The 22877-nt window shown below is 53.5% G+C and overlaps 1 protein-coding gene across 1 annotated transcript in view; it reads left to right on the top strand.

Annotated features, from left to right (window-relative positions):
• Positions 1-22486, top strand: part of MRPS6 (mitochondrial ribosomal protein S6) — a 57248-nt gene extending 34762 nt beyond the window's left edge. Inside the window, exons 2-3 of the mRNA XM_070407243.1 lie at positions 8277-8416; positions 21934-22486. Of these exons, the coding sequence (XP_070263344.1) occupies positions 8277-8416; positions 21934-22123 (330 nt within the window). The 3' untranslated portion in view covers positions 22124-22486. The remainder of the gene's footprint in view (positions 1-8276; positions 8417-21933) is intronic.
• Positions 22487-22877: the final 391 nt, after the last annotated feature.

Below are 22877 nucleotides of genomic sequence, written 5' to 3'. Positions count from 1 at the left end.
GTGGCATTTAGTGTTTGCACCTGTCTCCTGTGGTCTGGGTCGGTTTCTCGACCTGTCCTTGTCTCTCAGGGAGGGAGGTGTTTGACGTTTGAAGGACAGTCATTCTGCGACTGCCCCCTCAGGTGGGATCTGCTTGCTTCCTCATGATTAGAGTCACTGGATTTGGGCAGGAAGACAACAGAAGCACTACATCCTCGCTGCTTCCCGTCGGGGGGCGTGCGACATGTCCCATTATGGTTGACAGCAGGTTGGATACGTGGTTTAGATCAGCGTCGCCAACCTTTCGGACCTCACGGGCCACCAGTGGTTCGCAGACCCCGGTTGGTGACTGCTGGTTTAGATGGTGTCTGCCCGGTTCTCCGCTGTCAACCTACTCTTGCCTTTTGGTAATAAGTAATTTGTGGAGAGATCATTGGAGACTACAAGTGACTTGTTCTTCATTAAACTTGAATCCCTGCCTTCAGCATCCATTGGTAATTCTTGCTTAAGTTATTACTATGATGGTGCAAAACTGATTTTTTAAGGTTTTTTTTGGGTAATTTTGAGGCAATTGATATCCCCTTTTGCTTGTGGCCTCCAAATTGAATGTAGACTCCAGGTGAGGCTGTCGCTCTTAGATTGGGCAAAAGGAGGGCGGCCACACCCTGACTTTCCTCCCAGTTCTGCTTTGCGGGCTCATTGTCATAGCCAGTGGCGGATTCTCCGTGAAGGCCTAGTGTCTCTGCATGGCGCTTGATGACTCCGGTTCCAGAAGTTGTCATCGCTTCCACAGTCCGAGTTTATTGTTGTGATGTTCCCTGCACACTCTAGAAGCTGAACGTCCACTGTTTTATTCTTATTTTTTTATTCTGGCCCAAGAGTCTTGATTTAGATGTTTGGAGGCACCTTTATGAGTTTCCACCATGTCTTTCACCTGTTTACTCCTGGTTCCTTAGCTTGCAGCTGGTTTTGATGAAAAGGCTGTGTTTTAGCTGCCGTGTGCATCTCCCCTCCCCCCCCAGATGTTGCTGTTTTCCTCCGCAGCAGAGTTCTTGTTTGTCCTCAGACCTCATGACTTGGCTTCATCCTGTCTGCCTTGCTGGGTGAGTGAAGTACAGTTAGAGCTCTCACCTCTCACTTCTCCCTTTCCTCGCTGGCTTATGTCTCCATCAGACCTTGATGGTGCTTGTCTGCCTTTGCGTCCCAGCCTGTGGTGAGGTGAGGAGGATGCAGCCTGGAGGGGCCTGGTGGGGGAAGGAGGTGTGCTCCCAAGCAGTCACACTGCAGGACGTGTGGAAGGGAAGGACCCATTGGGGTTGCAGAGGAGGGGACACTAGGAAGGGGCTGCATCTGGAAGGGTGGTGGGTCCCTGTAACCTCTGCTTTTATACCTCCTCCTCCCTGCTCTTCAGAGCAGTGCAGTGCCTTCCGTGCCGCCTCCATCACTGAATGAAGATGTGGCCCAGCCGGCGGACACGCCTTCGGTCTGTCGTGCAGCTCGCATGCCAGTCCGACTCTCTTCAAAGCCCACGTTTCTGATTTTGTCAGTGCCTTTTTAGACCAGTCAGCTAACTGATATTTTCGCCAATCCCATACACACATGTTTAGAAACCTCACCAGATCTGAGTAGAATTTTCTCATAACCCTTTGGTCATAAGAGAGTCAAATCCTTCCCTGGTCTCCCTGTCACTCACTCCGTGTGTCCTCTTCCCTCTCCGAGGAGGTTGAAACATCAGGCGAAGGCAGGGGACTGAATTGTGCATGAAGGAGAGCTGCCAGCAAGACAGGTGGCTAGGATGGCCACCTGATTCCTGCTCTCCCTATCAGTTTCATGAGCTTTGGCATTTCATTTACTCGCTGCCATAGTAACAGGCCTCCTGCCAATCTTTCTGTTCCCATCTCCTTGTATTCATCTGTATGCGCATCTGGAGGGGGCGGGGAGGGTAAGAATGGAAATCTCCCAGGAACAGATTGTGGGTTTTGGAATGTCTTCCGAGGAGGCAGCACGGGCACCTTGGATCTGCTGTTGCCTGCTCTAGAAGTGGTATCAGCAAGCAGTCACCTGTTGGGGTTGTCATTTCACTTTCAAATTCAAGGGGGGGCTCTTCGTTCTGTGAGCCAAGGGGAGCTTTATGACCTTAAATTAGAGCCGGCAGAGATTGTTGCTGAAAATCCTTTATATTCGTTACCTTTGGGGTGATGCGAAGCCAAGCACCTTCCTTCCGGGATGTGGTTCTCACCTTTGTGTGCACCTGGGCGCTTGAAACAATCCTATTGCCCAAGATTTTTTAAATCCAGGCCAACTGAGTAGGAATCTCCGAGGGTGAGAGGCAGACACCTGATTTTTGCAGCTTCGATGATTCGGTGCGTACCGGAGGAAGGCCTTGGTGATGCCACCTTTGTCCTCGGACTTGCCAAGTCATGAGAGGAACCGGCCCCCAGATGTGACCGAAAACGACCTCGAATGACATTCCTAAGCTGGAGCCCTCGGACACAGGTGGATTAAGTATGATCGCCCTACACAGAGGGCTGGTAATCTAGACGCATAGTAACTGGCCGCTGGTGGCTTCATACAAACGCAGTCAGGACTTCCTTCCTGCTCGGGGCTCGTTCTGGAAGTCTCCCTGCTGCTAGCCTTTGGTGTAGTGCAGGCGTCACTGTCTGAGCTCGTGGGGCCAAGGCCCTCGGGTGCCCCTGCGCTGGAGAGTCGGCAAGCCCCTCGTGCTCTTCAGGCGTCGCCTGCCTTGCAGCGGGAGCCACGGCCTGTGTCTGCTGCCTTTGGCCTGCACCCTCAGCCGGGGAGAGTGGGCTGTGCCTCGGCCATGGCGTTGATCTGCGCTGACTCACAGCCACGGGCTCCTGCCCCTCGGGACTCTCTCCTCCCATTCTGCTCTGGGCTCCTGATTTCCATCACTGCCCTCGAGGAGCACAGTTTAAGGTCAGGTGTCCGAGCCTCCAGACGCTCAGTCCTGGCCACGTGGCCTTTGAATGAGCAAGTCCCTCTCACTTCCTCCTCACCCTGTCCCGTTGGCCTGCCTGATTCCAGGGCAGGGGCGTCCAGCCCTGACTCACAGACGCCCGTTTCCCCAATTCCCGAGAGACGGGGCCGCCGCAGGGCAGCTCCTGATGCCAGAAGCTCGGCCGTGAGGCTCAGTGGGCACAGCCAGCGAGGGGGTGCGCGGCGCTGAGCGGACATCCGGGCCCTAACACAGTTCACGTTACGGCATCTGTTGTAAGAGCAGTTGGCATGGGTGGGGCGGGGGGAGCAGTCCTCCTTAAAACAAGACTCAATCTGCCCTCCAGCAGGGGTGTTTCTAAAGCGCCTTCTCCTTGCTCGTTGCAAAATACATCAGGTAAAGTGTTAAAAAAGAATACTTACCTTATTACCTAGAGAAAGCTGATAACGTTTTGCTGTAAGTTCATCCAGACTTGGTGTGTGCACATAATTAACTTTTTTCTTTGGAAAAGAGCTGTAGGTTGACTCCAGGTGCTGATTTCTTTATTATTGAAGTATTTTCATGTCAGTATTCAAGGCTCAACGCCCTGTGTTTTAGTGGCTGCATAGGACTTGTCCAGTCAGTGAAAATAATGCATTGAACCGTCTTCTGTTAATGAGCAACTAACTGTGTTTCCATTTATTCACCGTCCTAGTAACATTTCGGGGAATGTTTCCACAGTTAAATCCTATGCTGGGGAGGTGGCTGCATTCAGAGTACATTCCTAGGAGTGACTGGGATTGAAGGTGCACAAATTTTAAACTAGTCTTTACTGGTAAATTGCCCTCCAGAAAGTGTACGTTTTTACCAGTGTAGGTGAGTGAAGAACCTGAAATTGTAATGTTCTAGTCAAAATACTGCCTTGAGCAGAAAAACCCATGGCTTCTCCCTATACAAGGCCCAGCGAGTGCCCCTGCTGACTCCACCCCAAACAGAACTTCCATCCGGATCTCCTTCCCGGCCCTAGCAGACCCCCTGCACCTCCCCGAGCGGGGGGTGCCCACCGTCGGTCTCAGGTCGGGCTGGCCCGCGGTCCCTGACCCCCATCGGGACAGGGCTCCCCTGAGTCCCGGGAGCGGGGCTGCCTCGGGCTCCAGTGGCGCCTGCTCAGCCGCCTTTTCCTGCTGACGGCTGCTCTGCTCTCATGGCTGTCACACGTTCTTCACAGCAGGGACTGGGTTCGTGGCCCCTCGGCTACCCTGTGGTGGTGGGCCCCGCAGTGAGCAGCTGGGAAGGCCTTGTCCTGAGGAAGCACGTTGAGAGGCGTGTTTCCGGGTGAACCTTCGCTGGAGCCTGAAGAAACATTTCCTCCCGGTGATGGTTTCAGGCCCACCCTGGCCTCATGCCGCAGTGTTGGCGCTGCTCCTGAGAGACATCCGTCGTCACTCGCACGCCCATTGGCAGTGTCAGGAGGTGCAGCCTCCTCTCCTATAGCATCCCCCCACCCCCCAACTTGTAGTCATGCGCTCCTCACTGCCGTGCAGTTTGTAGTTGTTAAAAATCCAGTTTCATTTCAGAACGACTTCAGGAGCATGAGTGGTGGCAGGGTAGTCCTGCAAGTTAGTCTTGGCAGGGACTTCGGGTAGAAGTCAGCAGGGCCCACCTCCTGCCCAGTGAAGGGATGGTCTAGTGGTCTCGTTATAGGAAGGCTCGTGTCTCTGTGGTTCGACCCTTTGATTCCCCTTTAACCCTTGGGAGCCAATACAATACTTTTTGCATAGTAACCCTGCAGATGGTTGAAGTTAGCTACTGGGTTTCCTCCCAGTCTTCTTTTGTGGACTGAATACCAGTAGTTTCAGTAATGAGTAAGATCAAAAATTGGTTTTAATTTTGTCTAGGATGAATTTTCTTTTTTTGTTAATCCTCCCCTGAGGATATTTGTTTTAACATTGATTTTTAGGGAGAGTGGGAGAGAGGGGGAGAGACACAGAGAAACATCAATGTGAGAGAGTGTGAGAGACACATTGATTGGTTGCCTCCCGCATGTGTCCTGACAGGGTTGGGGATTGAGCCTGCAACCGAGGTACGCACCCTTGATGGAAATCGAACCCGGGACCCTTCAGTCCATGGGCTGATGCTCTATCCACTGAGCCAGACTGGCTAGGGCTAAACATTTACTTCAGTGAGGAAAGTTGCAGTTGGCGGCCTGGATTGGTTGGATCACAAGCTTGTTGGGCGGACTGGTGAGTTTGTAGACCCCCTTCCGAATGCTGTGGAGATGTGAACAGTCAGCTGGAGTTCGTTAGGTTGGTGCCCTGCGTTCTGCCTGGGGACCCATCCCGTGGGGAGTTGGCTGTGACTCAGTGGCCCAGGCCATGGTGTTACTCGGGTATATTTAGACGGCGTGGACGGAGACCTGGCCAGCTCCCCTCGAGCCATTGCACTGCAGAGCAGAAGCTGGCCAGGTGGTAGCCAGGTGAGGCTCTGTTGGCCACGTGGTCTCTCCCGGACTTGTAAGCGGGCACTTGGCCGTGGGGCTGCCTGCATGGAGCGCCCCCTCCCGTAAGGCTCTGTCTGCACAGACAGGTGTGAGCCGCACTTGGCCGCGGCCCTGGTTTGCTGACCCTACCTTTACAGTGACGAGGTCAGGTACATGGAAGAAGCTGAGTCCCTAATAGGCAAGAGGTCTTCTTACCCCACCTTCATCTTCCTTTTTAAACTTTCGGGCCATTTGAAATGACAGTGAAATGAGTGTGTCTATTCAAGTAGTTTACAGTTTGACCTTGACATACCAAAGTCAAACAAAACGTGCTTGATATTTTCCAAAGTTACATTCTTATTGGGTAGCTTTCCCCTTTTTTAGACAGAAAATATTTTATCTCACAAGCTCTTCCTTATTTTATACTATAAATAGTTGAGTTGGAATTTAAAAAGACAAGAGGTAATGAGATACATTCCTTTTTAATAGCGCAAACTAAAGCCAAAATGTGTGATTTGGGTAGCTAATCAGAAGACTAGTAGTAATCAACCAAAGTCTGTTTTGTTTTTGTAACTCTTATTTTCTATTTGGATAGAGTGTTTGCCCACCTCATCACAAGGTAATTGATGTGCTTCCAGGTCAAGAAATAGCATTTTTAGTGAAATGAAACATTGCACTGCTGTTAGCAGTGAGGCTCCTGCAACACTGAGCATGTCTGCGTGGTGAGATGTGAGGGAGTTACACCACAGGCAAGTGTGTGCGCAGGCGCAGGAGTAGTCGCCACAGACCTTCCACAATCAGTGTCGGTGTGAAGAGAGTGTTTTTACTGTTTTTAGGAAATTTGTTTTAGCATAAGGTTGGTTCCGTATGGAAACAGCTTCCAGTAGGCGTGTTAAAGTCCCGGGTAGTGTGAGCGGAGTAAACAGTCCGTCTGACCCCACACCAGTCCCTGGTGCGCACACGTTAGCGGTGCTCGTCGGAGAGGAAGGCTGTGGGAGTGCGTTTCCTTGGCTTCCTGGACGCTCACATGGCCCGCAGTTGTCATTCGATGCCGACTGAGCATGGGAGGTGCGTGTTCCGAGGTTCCCCTCTGCACCCCCCGGTGTGCCTGGGCGGGGTGTCCCTTCCCTCCCCTGGGTCCTCGGCCTCCTCCCGACTTTGCTCGGCACTGTGCTCCCCCCGCCTCCTTAGGCCCTCCTGCAGGTCCGCTGCCCTGACCCCAAGCCAGCCTCTCTGAGCCCCCGCCCCCCACGTGTGCGTGTGTGTGTGTGTGTGTGTGTGTGTGTAGATTAAATATGTAACAATAGAACGCCGGGCCGGTTGGGGCATGTGGCAGGGACAGTAAACACAGCTGCCACATGGTTGTCGTCGTTGAAAGCCCTTCCGCCTTTCATTTCATCCGCTCACTGCTGACTCGCCCAGGACTCCTCTCTCCTAACACTCGGCTCACATCCAGCTGCCCCTCGGGCTCTGCACTTCCGTGCTGAGCCCTCTGCCATGGGACCTCTCCGCCGACCCGCTGGCCCCATCTTCCCACGTGACCGTCAGCCTGTGCTGCGGCTTCTCCCTCGTCGCCACCGCTGCCTGTCTTGCTGCGACCAGGCCTGTCTTCCTTCAGCCCTTCGGGCCTTTCCACTTGCCTCTCTGACTCCCGAGTCCTCTAGCCCCCCACGTCTGTGCTCCGAGCTTCTGTGTTGAGCTTTTCTCCTCCTCCTGCCCCCTCCTCAGGGACCCCCTGCTCCTGGGCGTCGGAGGCCTTGCCACAGCGGGGTTCCCGGGGTGTAACTGACCGGTGGTTCGGAGCCTAGGCTACACCCCGAGGTCCCCCCGAGGAGCTGCGGCATCGCAGGCTCGGCGTGTCCTGACACTCAGCTGCTGTCCTCGCACCCTCAGGCTCCCTGTGGCTGTGACAGCAACACCCTCTCCGCCTCCGTCCTCTGGTGCCCTCTTTGCCACTCCTCTCCTCCTCGACCCATTTCACATGAGCTGGGGTTACCTGTACAGCATCTGCCAGACATTCCTGTGTGCACCTGTGCAGAGAGAGACCTGGCAGGAATTCATCCCAGGCAGAAAGTCCTTTATCCCTGGACGATGGGATTATGGCGTGGGAAGGTTTTTGGTGACGGGCATTTATTATTTATATACTTGTACCCACTGTAATCTTACTCTCAACCCTACTATCCTGACCTCCGTCCGTGGAGCACCTGGCTCCTGCCTCGTGCGCCTCGCCCTCCGGCCCTCACCTGCGTGTGAGCCTGGTCGCTCGTCCTCTGCGTCTCCACTGTCAGGAGTGACCCGCCTCCCAGCCTCCGTCCTCTCCCTGCCAGCGCTGCCCATGTGGCTGCCCTGCCGCTGGCCCTGCCGGGTGTGTGCCCACCCCTCTGTTAGAGTGTGTGCTCCGGGGGGCAGAGGTGGGTCTCCATCTTCCCCTTTGGGTTGCGGTCTCCAGCTTTTCTTTGGGGGGAAGCCTTCCCGCGGCTGTGGTTTTGGTGGGATAGGCTGTGTCCTGCCAAGAGGATGCGCTTCCCTGGAGCTGGAGTTTGGAGCCGTGGGACCCAGGCCCGACCGTGACCGGCGCTGCTCCATCCCGGCCACGGCGCTCGGAAGAGCCCCGTGAGCTCCTGCCTCCCGACCTGGAGCTGCTCTGGTCCCTGGACTCCGAGGCGGCTGCTGCAGATTTCCCTTCGCATCTGTGAGCTCTCGCTTTCTTTACAGTGAATGTCAGTCTCTGTCTCTCTGTCTCAGCCAACGTTTCTGTTGCTTCGACCTAAAGGTTTCTCCCAGTAGAGCTGTTCTGAGTAGAGCTGACTCGACTTGGTCATTCCAGTTCTTACATTGAGTCTGATGTGTTTTTTCCTTCTTTTTAAAAACGAAACAAAACAGCCCGAGACTGCTGCTGCGCTGAAGCGGACGATAGAAGCCCTGATGGACCGGGGGGCAGTCGTGAGGAACTTGGAGAACCTGGGGGAGCGGATGCTTCCTTATCGGATCTCTGCCCACAGCCAGCGGCACAACAGAGGCGGGTGAGTCCCTCCCTGGGCCCGCCCGAAGGTGCTGCTCAGTTCCCCTTAGAAATGACTAGTCCCGCGCCTGGCGGTGTGCAGCTGTGTAGCCGAGCAGTGGGCGCTGCAGGTGGGTGGGGTGCTGCCGCCCGTCACTGTGATCTGTACAAACAGGTGGTGCTGGGAGCAACGGGTTTACAAGCTTTCGATTGTGGGAGATGTTTCATTGTCACCCTAAGTCTCGCTTTCCCCGGGCATTTCCTTCACTTTGGCCTTGAAAAGACCTCGTGAGCAGCGTGTCATGCACATGCTCAGTGAGTCCTTCGTGAACATGCGAGCTGCAGACAACAAGCCAGAGGTGCTGCTGACTGCGCCGCCCCAGCGCCTAACCCACGGCATCTGCTCAGCCACGAATCGCAGCTTCTTGTAATGGACTGTTTCTGTCACAGTACAGGGCGTCCCAAAAAATGCAGGCACAGTTGAACAGCGGAGAGCTCCAGTTTGGAAATGAGATGTATGTTAATAAACACGGCCTTTTTAATTACGCAGAGTGTGTGTAGACATTTTTTTGGGACACCCTATATATAACCACTTCCTCAAACGTGCCAAGGATTTGAGTCTGTGGTAAAATAACGGTCCTGTGTAGAAATTCTGAGCCCAGTTGGTTGAGTTGGTACGAAGCTTCTCTAAGCCCTGGCGGTGTCTTCTTTACGCCCTGGTTTCTGGTGGAGGGAGGCCATCTCGAGTCGCTGGGTTCCCTGGAATAGGGGTGGAGAAGGTAGAGGCAGTCGCTCATGCGATGGAGGGTCCAGGAGAAGGCTGGGTCTCCCTCCACTCGGCCGCGCAGTCCAGGGGTAGGCGGGCAGGGCTGCTCATGGCGGCTTCTCACTGCAGTTAACCCTGCTGAGCCAGGGGCCCGGCACGCTCCCCGGTGGCTGCACCTGTGTGTGCTGCGCTCTGCTTCTCGAGGCATCTCTGCGGAGTGCCTGAGGCGTTGCTAGGCAACGTGAGTGCACAGTGGCTATTCCTCTTGCACCGTCATAGTAACAGTGAGGATGGAGGTTGTGCGTGTAGCATTAAAAAAAACCTTAACCGTAAAGGGGTTTGGTTTAATGGCAAGGCTGTGTGTGGGTCCTTTGGCCTTTTTGTTGAAGAGGAGCACATAAATGTGGCGGAGAATGGCGAGCCGGGTTCCCGGGGGGAGGCCCTAACTGGGGGAGTCGGCGCCTCGTGTGCTTTCAGGGGGCGCAGCCGGTGCTCTCCTCTGCCTTTTCTGGGGGAGGACTCGGGGAGGATTTCACGGGGAGGGTCGGTGTGACCCTCTGGAGTGGTGCCTCTCCCGGGTGGGTGGCGCTGCTGCCGTCGAGCACCGCACCTTGGGCAGCCTGTGTCCACGCGGCGCTGCCTCCCTCGTGGGTGGGACAGATTCCGATCCTGGAAAACCCCTGGGCCTGAGCCAGAACCGAGAAGACAGCATCGCCGTCCCTGGTCGTGCGCGGCCACGAGCTCCCGCTGCAGCCCCTCGCTCGTTTCACTTGAGGATTTACTCCTGTTCTCCTTCCGCTCAGCCCGCAGCAGAGGAGCAGCAACATTCTGTGTGCGCTGTACACAGACGCGGGGGGCGGGCGGGCAGAGGAGCCTCTGTTGACGCTTGTTTTCTGGGGTACATTGGTGTCTGGTATTTTGGTTGAACGTGTGGTCTGTGAAGTGCTGGTTACACAGGCCGGCGAGGTGCGATGTCTGCGTCAGGGAGGGTGGGAGCTCGCACGGCCTCACCTTCCCAGAGCCGCTACGCAGTCAGCAGCTCTTCCAGAGCCCGGGCCTGACTCGGCCGAGGCTGCTGTGTGGGAGCCGGTGTTTCGTGGCTAATGCATGAGCCCCGATGCCCCCCGAGACTCGAGACTCACGCTGTGTTGTGGAGCTGCTGGTGTGCGTTTGTCACTTTTACATGTTGTGGAAGAAGGGGTGTGTCCGTGCAGAGTCCTGGGTCTCAGGATGGTTCCTGTGATGGTCGTGGTTGCCGATCTCCAGTCTTCAGTTGCGTTGGGCGCTTACCTACACGTGGCCAACCCGGGCACCAGGCGTCTGTCAGGGACGTCCCGTCCTGTGGGGTGACTGCCTCTGCCATTCCCCGCCCTCCCCTCCCCCCGCATCACACGGCTGCCGCAACGGGCCACGTGGGCCTGACAGGAAAGCAGGTGGACCGGGCTCAGGAGGAGAGATCCCACAGTCAGGCTCAGCCACGGAGGGCGACGGCGGCCACTTGCTTATTATTGCATCAGGTCCAGCATGCAGTTTATGCCAAAAAATAAACATGCAATCGTTATAGTCCAGATATTAATCTGGCCAGCCCTGCGTTAGGAACAGGCAGCGTTCCAGAAAATGTGTCTGTAAGTCTGTTGTTTGTCCTGGGAACCTGTTTCCCATTGGAACAACCTGATGGCCAGCTTCTCAGGAGGATCCACGGAAACGTGTGTAACTCCGTCTCGGGGTGACAGCGCACATTTTAAATGTCGCCGAGGGAGCCTGGGCCAGGCCTCCTCTATCAGGGACGGTGGCATCTCGGGCATCATCTTAATAAAAACTGATGAGACAGCTTTCCAGGGAAGTCACTTCCCACCTCAGCTGTCCCCCTGGCTGTGTGCGTTTAGGAACAGGGAGCAGTTAACGGTTAGGCCAGGCTGGGGTGCGGGGGGAGGGTTGAGTCTTCTGCCCCTGCTGTCCAGGTGGAGGCCGTAGGCCATGTCTGGAGACCACGGAGCAGGCCTTGGAGCGGGTTCTTCGAAGGCCTGGGTTCACTCCCGCTCTGCATTTGCTTCGGCCTCCTGGGGGCCCCTAGATGTTCTCTCCTGTGAACCTTTGCATGCTCCCTGGGGAGCACTCGCCCCCCGCCCCCGAGTGAGACAGGGCCGGCGCCACGGGCAGGAGGGGCAGTGGGAGCGGGTGCTCATCAGTCCTGCAGGGTCTTAGCAGCAGAATCACCTCGGTGCCTCCCCGCTGCGTGTGCTGAGTCAGGCTCTCCCTCCATGGGATGGGGCTGGGCCGAGATCCCCGAGAGCTGGGCTGGGAGGAACAGACACGCCGTGGCCAGCCCCGGGCCGGCCTGCATTGTCTGTAAGGTGCCCGCTTGGCCTTGCCTACCGGCTGCAGCGAAACGCTGACTCGGAGCACAAGCCCCCAGGAGGCTTTCTTCTGTCTGTCCCTCTCTCTCATCTTCTTTAAGACGTGAATAGGTGTGAACAGCAGAGACTTGCGCACGCATAGAGCTGCCCTTCTGTTTACAGTGCGCAGCGATAAAAATAACTGGCTGTGGGGAATCAGTGGAATTTTACTGACTCGCTCCCACATGTGTCTGCAGCCCGCTCCCGGAGAGCTGGCACCAGCCCTGCGGAGATGGACGCCCTGCTGTGGTCTTCCCAGCGGCCAGCGTTCCCATGTTCTTGTGCAATCCCATGTGTTCCCATGTGCCCGTGCATTTCCATGTTCTTGTGCAATCCCATGTGTTCCCGTGTGCCCATGCTTTCCCATGTTCTTCTGCATTCACATGTGTTCCCATGCATTCCCTTGTGTTCCCATGTCTTGTGTGTTCCCATGTCCCATGCCTGCCGGCAGCGTAGTCTGGCCGGTGTGCAGTTCTCCGTGGCTGGCAGGGAGGCCGCAGCGGCCTGGGCTGCCTTAGTGGCGGGGCCCAGGTGTGTACGAGCCTCAGCGGGGTCGTGGCTTTCTGTGTGTGAGCGGCGGATGTGAAAGGAGCGGCTTTTCCAAGCAGAGGCCTGGGTCAGGGGGGCTCACTGCCCGGGGGAGCTGGCTTCAGCGGGTCCGACCACACAGTCCAGGACTGGCATCCAGACAGTCTGTGTTCTGTCTCCAAAAGGCTCCAAGATGCTTTGGCTCCAAACCCCTCCCCTCCCCCTGCCATCCCCCTCCCACCGAGAGCCACGGAGAGTTCAGTGGAAATTTCCACTTGTCGGCTGGGGGCAGGGAGGCTGTGAGTGAGTGTGTGACTGTTTGGTAGACAAAGAACCCAACTCCCATTCAGGCAGGCGCTGGCTCTGGAAACCTGTGAACGCTGAGACAGTGACATGAAAAAGCCTCCACAGCCGGTGTCAGAGCTTTGCGGGAAGACGCCCTCCCTCAGCTCGGGGCGCCGGGCAGGAGGGCTGATGTCCGACCTGGGGCAGGGTGAGGGCCCAGGGAAGGGGCAGAAAGCACCGAGCGGCCGGCTCCGGGAAGCCGCCCAGGGCCGAGTGTTCTCGGTGGCCCTTTCCACTCCGGGCTCATCGGTCCCGGGGAAGCCGATTCTCGGTTGGGGGGGCGCGGGGTGCGGGGATCGGTAGTGAGTCTTGAGAAATACGAAGGTGGGTAGGTTGTCATGGTGACCCGAGGGGCAGGGCCTGCCTGTGAAACAGGGCCTGTCCTGCCCGCAGTGGGCACGGGCATCTGGGGTGAGAAACGCACTGGTGTCCGGAGCCCCTGTCCTTCCCCCAGAACAGCCTCCTGCCTTCCGCTGATGCCGAGGTGCTGCGGCCCGAGCTCAGTGCCTCCACAGCCAGTGTCGCTGCGTGGGTGCAGCAGGGCCAGGGGAACCGCACATGGACAGCGCCCTTCAGTGCGCCGCCGGCGCGGGCAAGGCTTGTATGGGCCCTGCTACCCCGCGCCATGCCCTGCCGGTGCCGCTAGCAGTGGTGAGGGGCTGGGGATGGACAGCAGTAGGTCTTAGGTGCCACGCTGGCCAAGTGGAGAAGCGAGCTGTTGGGAGAACTTGATTTATCACCTTGTTTCTCCTGGAGCGCCAGCTTCAGGGGTGTGGGCAGTGCAGGTCTGTCATAATTGTAGACTGTTTTCCCTGGAGTGAGGGCTTGTGTGAGGACGGAGGTAGGAACGGGTCCACGTGGGCTGTGACTGTGGGTTCTGTGTTGCGATCTGCCTCTCCGTGAGGCGATGAGCACGTGGAGTTTCATGTGGTTGCTGAACCCGGGATCCTCCGCTTCCAGGGGGAGGAAGGGGGCAAAGGGCTCTCCGCAGCCTCTGGAAACACCAGGCCCCTTTGGGCCCCTTGAGCAGCAGCTCCTCTGCATTTCAGAGTGGCTTCTCCATGGCAACCCTCAGCAGCGCCCGGGAGCGGGTGTCAGGGGAGTTTCAAGGTCATTGCTTCACCCTGACTCCTACGGATCTGGATCTGTGCTGCCCTGGGAAGGCAGCAGAAGCTGCTGGACCCCCACCCGCAAGGAGTCCTTTCCAGGCCTCACTCTCCTGTGTGAGAAGGGAAATGCAGGCTGCGCTCGGCCCCCCCCTCAGGCTGGCTGTATGGGAGGCCAGGTGGGGGCCTCGGTGTCCGCCAGCCCAGCACTGGGGCTCCTCTCCCAGCGCCTCAGGTTCCAGGAGGTCGGGGCCCCCTGCATGTGCCTCCGTCTTAGCGCCGTCTGAGGTTTGCTCACAGGAGGGGCGCGCTGACCAGGTCCGTTTGTCCCAGATAAACATGTGACAACAGAGCACGCCCGCCGGCGGCAGCAGGGACGGGCCGCCTCTCCTGCGTGGGAAAGCCCTGTGGGCCACTGAGGCAGGTGGAGACGGACCCGGCCGACGGGTTGTCCTGGACCGTTTGTCCTGGACGTCTGCCTGCTTCTCTCTGGGGGGGGGCGCCCGTGCGGGTGTGACTGGACCTCCTCCCGGCTCTGTGGGTGGCGGTTCCTGGCTGTGGAAATTTCCATGGTGTGATAAGGCCATGGCAGTTCCTGCTCCTCTGCCCACGTGAGTCCCGGGCACAGAGGAGCCGGTGACAGCGTGCAGTGACTGTCCCAGCTGTGGTGTGGGCACAGGCTCCTGTGCGTGTGGCCCTTGCCCTGTTTGGGTTTGGTTGCTTGCGGAGGGCCATGCCTGGTGGGGGAGGCAGGGGGGTTAAGAAAGAGAAGGCTGCAGGGCTGTGTAGTAACAGGAGCTCCCGAAGCCAAGCCTAGGATCCCAGGCCTTTTCCTAGGGCTTCTCTTTATTCCTGAGAAACCTCTGGAAGGCGGCTGCTAGGCACGAGCTGGTTGACAGTGGGCCTGCCTCTCACTCTGTGGCCGGGGCAGACAGTCTCTAAGCAGCACGAGGGTCGCACGGCAGTGTCTGCAGGGTCCTGTCCAGCCTTTACTTCCTGTGATGCTGTGACCCACGGGCCCACGGCTGCCTGCAGCTTCCTATGTCCCCGAGCCAAAGCCCTGCTCTGCTGGCACCTTGGCCATGGCCACTTACAGCCGAGTGACAGCTGAAGGGGGCAGCGGCAGGGAAGACGTGGGAACTGCTGGAGCCACAGCGTCGGGGGGAGAGGCCGCTGGACCCAACCAACCAGCCCCTCACCACTCCGCCTTCCCCTCCCTCAGCCTCTCCCTCGAGCTGATGAGGAGGTAAAGGCACTGTGAACACGGGGAGTCCTGTGTGCACGCTGCCCTTTCAGTCCCTCGCTCAGAGTTCGGGTTCCTTGGCTTCTGGCTTCCCTCCAGGTCTCCTTCTCCTGCTTCTCACTCGGTGTGAGGCGCTGGGTGAGGTCCTCAGCGTGGTGAGGCCGTGTGGGAGCGCGGTCTGGGGGGCTGGCCGAGGACGGACTTGTGGGCTGAGTTGGTTGTTGGCAACTGTGAACACACTTTCTCTTAGAAACCTGGACCCTCCGAGGCTCGCCCGCCAGCAGTGCCTCCGGTGGAGCTGGTGGGGGAAAGGGCTGCCGCCTCCGCTGGCATTCGGACAACTTGAATACTTGACCGAACAGAAGGGGGGCTGACCGCAGGGAGCAGGAGGCCTGTGGGCTTCCTGGAGGGAGAGGCTTGGAGCACGGAGGGCTGGCCGTGGGCACAGCCTGGCTGCATCGGGCCCTTGCTGAGCACTCCCTCCAGGCGGCCTGTGTCCTGTGGTGTTCACCAGCACACTGCCTCAGACGTGTGCCTCAGATGATCCACACCAAGGAGGGAGGCTCTTCTAGAAACAGACCGACGGCAGGGAAGGCAGGAGCGCAGGGAGGAAGCGTGCGCACCCAGGGAAAGCTGCCTGCTATGAGGAAGTGCACGGCAGCGTGGCAGCCGGGAGGCCGCAGCTGTCCTGGTGGTTGGAAAGGACATGTGCATGAGACCGAGGGTGGGAATATGTGGCTGAAACAGGGAGCGGGGCCTGGGCTGTGAGCGAGGGAGTTCCCTGACCTGCCACCAGGCGGCCGTCATTATTTGGGGCCGGGGGGTGGGGCAGTGTGGCTGGGGTTGGCAAGGAGAAGAGAGTTCAAGGTTGATCCTACTTTCTATCTCAGTGCCTTCCTCAGGGCAGGTGTCAATAATTAAATGTTGGTGATTGCAACCCGCTGCCTGCCGTTGAAGTAGAAATAACCAGGTGGAAGGGAGCCGTGGGAAGTCGGGCGGGCGGCGTCTGATGTTCAGAGCAAGCTCCAGTGGCCGTCTCGCCAGTGAGCTTGTGCAAGGCACTGCTTCAGGACGCGGCAGGCCCGGGGGGCAGTTCACACCAAGAAACTCAGAGTCTTCATCAGCTTGATTGCTCCCTTGTCACCGCCCGTCATCACCACAGCCTGCCCATGCAGCTTCTGCGTACCACCTCTCAGTCGTTATGGAAATATAACTACAGTTTAATAAGGTGTGAAATAGGCCCATACCATGAAATCAGCCCCGTCCAGGGTAGGCAGGTCGGCCGCCCTATAGCTTCCTCCTGCCTCTGGTGACTCTCCTGCCACTTCTCATGAGTCCCTAGCAACCGCCAGGCTGCTTTGTCCAGCAGCTTAGTTCCTGTTTTCTAGAATCTGACTCTCGTTTCCTTTACTCAGTAGAATTACCATGAGATTTCTCAGGAGTGCGGATCAGTAGGTCCTTTTTACTCCTGAGGAGCAGGCCGTTGATGGACACACCCGTTGCTTATTGGGTTCCATGTGGATGGACGCTTATGTGGTTTCCAGTTTGGGGTTGTTAGAAGTGAAGCTGCTATGAACACTCACGACCGAGTTGTTATGTGGACACGCACTTTAACCTCTCCTGGGTCAGTGCCTAGGGATGGAGCGGCTCAATCCTCATGGCGGGGCTCTGTTTAACTTTTCAAGAAAGTGCCAAACTGTTTCCCAACGTGGTTGTATCCTCTTGCGTTCCCGCTGGCAGGTGTGAGAGTGAGTGCAGTTCCTCTGTTCCCACAGACACGGTGAGGTCAGTCCTGTTCATTGTAGCCACTCTGAAGGGTGTGTCGGGTTCTAGCTTGTGTTTCTGCAGTGGCTGATGGTAGTAGCATCTCCCATGTGCTTCTTCACCCGTGTATATCTTGGGTGAAATGTCACTTCATATCTTATACCCATTACAATTTTTTTAAATTAAAAATTTTAAGGTCTTTATATTCTAGAAACAAGTCCTTTATTAAACATACGATTTACAGATCCCAGTCTGTGGCTTATCTTTTTGTCAACAGCATCTCTCAGAGCAGTTAAAAGAAAAAAAGCCAAGAGCAGTGTTAATGCTGCTGAAGCCTCACTGATCACTTGTTTCTTGTGTGGGCTGTGCATCTGGTGTGGTGGCTAAGGAATCTTTGCCCACAGCAAGGCCACTAAGGGCTTTTCTTGGGCCCCTTTTACTTTCCTCGCTTCATGTTGTCTGTGTAGCTCCTGTTCCGTTTTGAGTGACCTGTGGCCCCTCCTCCTCAGCGTTGAAGGCTGATTGTTCTGCATGTGGATAGTGGATTGTTGTGGCCACACTTGTCGGAAGGACTGTCCTTCCGCTGCGCCTCTTGTCTGAAACCAGTTGCACATACCTGTATGGGTCCGCCGTGGACTCTTCATTCTGTCCTATTGGTGTGTGTACCTGTATATGAACACGTGCTGCCTCGGTTACCGGCGCTTTAGGATAAGTCTTGAAATCAGATAGTGTTAGGTCTTGCACTAATTCTTTATTAACGTTAGTTTGGCTGTTTTAGGTTCTTTGAATTTCCATATGAACTTTAGAATCAGTTTGCCAATTTCTAACAAAAGAATCTGCTATGGTTTTGATTGGGATTCTTTTGAATCTGTAGATCAGTTTGGGAGAATTGGCATCTAAATAAATTGGAATTTTCCTACCCACGGACAACGTGCACTTCTCCATTATGTAGGTTCCCTTTCATTTCCTTTCACAGCCGCTTGTAGTTTCTAGTGTACAGGTCTTGCTCATCTTTTGTCAGATTAATTCCTAAGTGTTTTATATTTAATTTCAAGGTCTGATTATTTGTTGCTAGTATATAGATATACCATTGATTTTATTTTTGGTATATTAATATCATGTCTTACAAGCTTACTGAGCTCAGTTATTAGTTCATGATTGGATTTATAAAAAATCTGAAGAAATTTACAAAAAAATTTACATCTTTTTTGTAAATTTCTTCAGATTTTTTATAAACCCAATCATGACATCTGCAAATGAAGACCGTCTTGCTTCTTGTTTACCAGGCTGGATGCCTTTTACTTCCTCTTTTCTTGCCTTATCGCGCTGGCAAGACCTTCAGTACAACGTTGAAGTGGTGAGAGCAGACTTGCGGGTTATTCTCAGTCTGAGGAGGAGAGCATTCAGATGTTCACCAGTTAGTGTGTTGTTAGTTGTTCGTTTCTTAAGGATGCTCTTCATGAGGTTGCAGAAGGTCCCTTCTGTAGTTGGCTGAGTCCTTATCAGGAGTGGGTAAGGGGTTTTGTTAAATGCCCATCAATAGGACAGAATTCAGCGTGGTCTTGCGGCAGCCAGCTCAGAGGCGTGCACCCTCTAAAGCAGGGGCCCTGCCACGCTGTGAACTGTGTCTGAGCATCTGTGCTGTCCCTTGACTTATCGCTTGTGTTGTGTATCCATTAGCAAGAAGGGCCCTGAGGCACCAGGAAGGCCTGAGAGAGCTCGTGTGGGAGTCACAGTCAGCATAACACTGAGTGTAATGAAGAGTCTGACTGTGGGAATGAAATGAACACATTGTATGTGCATTACATTTGGGGTCTGGGTCTGGGAATGCTAAATTTTTTTTCCTATAAATTGATGATAATTGCTCCTTCACTTGGCTCCCTTTCGGCTTCCAAAAGATTTCCTAGGCCTGGTCTACAGTGGGAAAGCGAGGAAAACCTGTATTTTCATTTCCGTTATCGCAAGGGATTTTTAAATTTCATTTCTCTTTTAATTTCTTCTTTGACCCATTGGTTCTTCAGTGGCATGTTGTTTAATCTCCACATATTTATGAATTGTCCAGATTTCCTTGTGTAATTTCTAGTTTCATACCATTGTAGTCAGAAAAGATGCTTGACATTATTTTAATCTTTTAAAATTTATTAAGACTTGCTTTGTGCCCTAGCCGGTTTGGCTCAGTGGATAAAGCGTCGGCCTGCAGACTGAAGGGTCCTGGGTTCAATTCCGATCAAGGACACATGCCTGGGTTGCAGGCTTGATCCCCTGTAGGGGGCGTGCAGGAGGCAGCTGATCAGTGATTGATCTCTCATCATTGATGTTCCAATCTCTCTCTCCCTCTCCCTTCATCTCTGAAATTAAAAAAATTTTAAAAAAGACTTGTTTTGTGCCTTAACATATGATGTATCCTGAAAAATATTCCACGTATACTTAACTACAATGTGCGTTTTGTTGCTTTTGGATGTTATGTCCTTTGTATATGTTAAGTCCATTTGGTATTATGTGTCATTTAAGGCAGATGTTTCCTTATTGGTTTTTCTCGGTCTGAATGTTCAATATATTGATGTAAATGGGGTATTAAAATCCCTTACTATTGTATTGCTGTCTATTTCTACCTTTAGGTCTTTGAATGTTTGCTTTATATATTTAGGTGCTCCTATGTTGGGTGCATAAATGTTAACAAGTGTTAGATCCTCTTGGTGGGTTAACCCCTTTATTATGTAACTAGAGGCCCCGTGCATGAAATTCATGCACTCGGGGTCGGGGGTGGTCCCTCAGCCTGGCCTGTGCCTTCTCACAGTCTGGGAGCCCTCAGGGGATGTCCAGCTGATGGCTTAGGCCCACTTCCCATGAGCCTAAGCCAGTGGTTGGCAAACTGCGGCTCGGCAAACTGCGGCTCGCGAGCCACATGCGGCTCTTTGGCCCTTTGAGTGTGGCTCTTCCACAAAATACCGACTTCTGTGCATGGGCCACGAAGTTTCAATAGCACTGTACGTGCGCGCCCATACATGGTATTTTGTGGAAGAGCCACACTCAAGAGGCCAAAGAGCTGCATGTGGCTCGCGAGCCGCAGTTTGCTGACCACTGGCCTAAGCCATCCTTAGCGCTGCCACGGAGGCAGGAGAGGCTCCCACCACCACCGCTGCGCTCAGCAGCCACGAGCCTGGCTTCTGCGTAAGCAGTGCTCCCCCTGTGGGAGCACACTGACCACCAGGGGGCAGCTCCTGCCTTGAGCATCTGCCCCCTGGTGGTCAGTACGCATCATAGCGACCGGTCGTTCTGCTGTTCGGTCGATTTGCATATTAGCTTTTTATTATATAGGATGCCCTTCTCTGTCTCTTATTACTCTCTTCATTTTAACACATTGTATGCGGGAAACGTATTTATACGTTTTACGTTGACTGTAAGTAGTAGAGCCACCTGCTTGCGCGCGATAAAAACTACCCGCAAACAATGTGTTAAAGTCTACTTTGTCTAATATAAGTATAGCTATCTTCACTTTTTTGTTTGTTTGTTTCCATTTGCATGGAATACCTTTTCCCTTCCATCACTTCCAGTCTGTGTGTCCCTACATCTAAAGGGATTTCATGTAGGCAGCATATAAACGGGTTTTATCTTATCCACTCAGCTACTCTGTCTTTGACTGAAGAACTTAGTCCATTGACATTTAAAGTGATTATTGATGGGTGTGCACTGGTGGTCCTTTTGTTAATTGTTTGCGGGCTGTTTTGTAGTTTCTCTGTTCCTTCTTCTCTTGCTCTCTTCCTTGTAGTTGATGACTAGTCAGTGGTTCACTTGCATTCCTCCTCTTCTCTTTTGTGAACTTACTGTAGGTTTTGCTTGGTGGTATAATGAGGCTTGCATGTTACAACTTACATCCATAACCGTCTGTTTTAGGTTGATAACAACTTGTTGGATCCCATTCTACAGCTCAACATTTTTACTCTCTCCCACATCTTATGTCACGGTTTACATCTTTTACCTTGTATATCCCGTAACTAGTTATCGTAATCATAGTTATTTTTACTGTTTCTGTCTTTAACCTTCTTTAGCTTTCTAAGTGATAAATCTACTACCTTTATTATATACCCACATTTCCAGTGAGATTTATTATTTCATGTGTTTTCTTGTTATTAATTAGCACTCTTACTTTTCAGCCAAAAGAAGCACCTTTCTTGTAAGGCTGGTTTAACTACTTCTCCTACAGTTCTGAATGGCAACTTTGCCATAAAGTATTCTTTTTCTTTTGTTTTTTTAAAATCCTCAACTGAGGATGTTTTACTGATTTATTTGTTGTTTTTTATTTTGAGAGAGAGAGAGAGAGATGAGAGAAACATCAATCGGTTGCCTCCTGTACATGCCCTAGCCAGGGATCAAACCCACAACCTAGGTATGTCCGCTGACCAGGAATCAAACCAGCAACCTTTCGGTGCATAGGATGACTCCCCAACCAACTGAGCCACACTGGCCAGTGATGCCGTGGAGTATTCTTGGTTGGAAGTTTTTCTGCATTTTGCCTATATTGTGGCACTCAATTCTGGCTGCAGAATTTCTGCTGAAAAATCTGCTGGTAGTCTTATGGGAGTTCCCTTGTATGTAGTTGTTTTTCCCTTGCTGCTTTTAATATTCTCTCCTTGCCTTTAACTTTTGTCATTTTAATTATAATGTGTCTTGGTGTGGGTCTCTATGGGTTCTTATTCGGAACTCGCTGGGCTTCCTGGATCTGGATGTTTGTTTCCTTTCTCACGATGGGGAAGTAATTTTTTAAGTAATTCTCTTGTTCTTGGTCAGTTTGTGAATGTGCACTTGTCTTAGACAAGCCCCAGGCCTGTCTTGTGAAGTGTAGCCGATGGTCTCACTGTGACTCTGGTGCATTAAGTTACTTGTAAAATCATTTGGAAAATTAGAAGACTACCTAATAGATGTTTTCACAAAATACACCAACTAATGGTTTGTTGAGAAGTTCAGTCTTGTTGAACAGCATATTCTGTTTGAACCCCTAACTTAACCATACTCTCTAGTATTTCCCACTACATGTAACGTCACAAGGCTTTGCATCCCTGCGGCAGCCAGCACAGAGGCGTGCGCACTCTAACGCGGGGGCGGCCCTGCCATGCTGTGACTGTGTGAGCGTCTGTGCTAAAGTTTGTTTGGATTCAAATGTTCACAACAGGGTAATGGGAAAGGACACGGGAAGGGAGGCTGGGCATGCCAGCACACTGGGGTAGCTGGTCAGCTGACGGATGCATGTGTGTAGCTGATGCCTGGAGAGCTGGCCGTATGCATCTGTGTGCAGGTGATGTCTTTGTCTGGGTGGGGCAGAATAAGGCATCGACCGGAGTGGGAGGGTTGGGGTTCAGAGGCAGGCGTTCACGCATTTCTCTCTTATTGCAGGTATTTCTTGGTGGATTTTTATGCACCAACAACAACTGTGGAAAGCATGCTGGACCACTTGTCTCGAGACATTGACGTCATCAGACCTAATATTGTGAAACACCCTCTGACCCAGGAAGTAAAGGCGTGTGAGGGGATTGTCCCGGTCCCACTTGAAGAAAAACTGTACTCCACCAAGAAGAGGAAGTGAGGTGCTCCAGAGCTCAGCCTTCTGTCCAGTCCTCTCACTTCTGAGCATCGCGGATGAGTCATTCACAGCCTGGCCTTTACATAAGTGTGCCGGGTGCCGTGGGAGGGTCTGGGGGTTCTTGGCTCTCGGTCTCCTTTGTGGGGAGAGGTGGGGCATGGCTGGCTGGGAGCTGCTATGTGTCTGCTGCTGCCACTGTCCCAGTCAAATACATTGTTCTTGATTTTGTTAAAGTGAATGTAATTTTTTGCCCTATAACACTTAACACCATTTTGGAGAACAAAACTTATAAAACTATCTTGGATTGTGAGCTAATCATTCATACTGTATAACCATGCGAAATAAAATATTCAGATTGTAAAATCATGTGGTATTGTGTGAGTAATTTTGGATCAGAGTAATAAACAGGGTCATGTGGTGGGTGTGGGCGAGGCTTTTTCTCCGCCTCCTGTTAACCCTGGGGACACCGGGGGCCAGCGCCAGCCCGGGCGCCCGCTCCCTGCTGCTGCAGGCGGCCTGGATCACCTGCCGCTTTGCTCACTCTTAGGCCAGTGATGGCGAACTTTTTGAGCTCGGCGTATCAGCGTTTTGAAAAACCCTAACTTAACTCTGGTGCTGTGTCACATATAGAAATTTTTTGATATTTGCAACCATAGTAAAACAAAGACTTATATTTTTTATATTTATTTTATATATTTAAATGCCATTTAACAAAGAAAAATCAACCAAAAAAATGAGTTCGCGTGTCATAGGTTCG

This window comes from Myotis yumanensis, unplaced genomic scaffold (genome assembly GCF_028538775.1).
Source record: "Myotis yumanensis isolate MYYU_CA2020_CCGP unplaced genomic scaffold, mMyoYum1.0.hap1 SCAF_2, whole genome shotgun sequence".
Taxonomy (NCBI): domain Eukaryota; kingdom Metazoa; phylum Chordata; class Mammalia; order Chiroptera; family Vespertilionidae; genus Myotis; species Myotis yumanensis.
The sequence above is the reverse complement of the archived record's forward strand: the minus strand, read 5'-3'. Positions and strand labels throughout refer to the sequence as shown.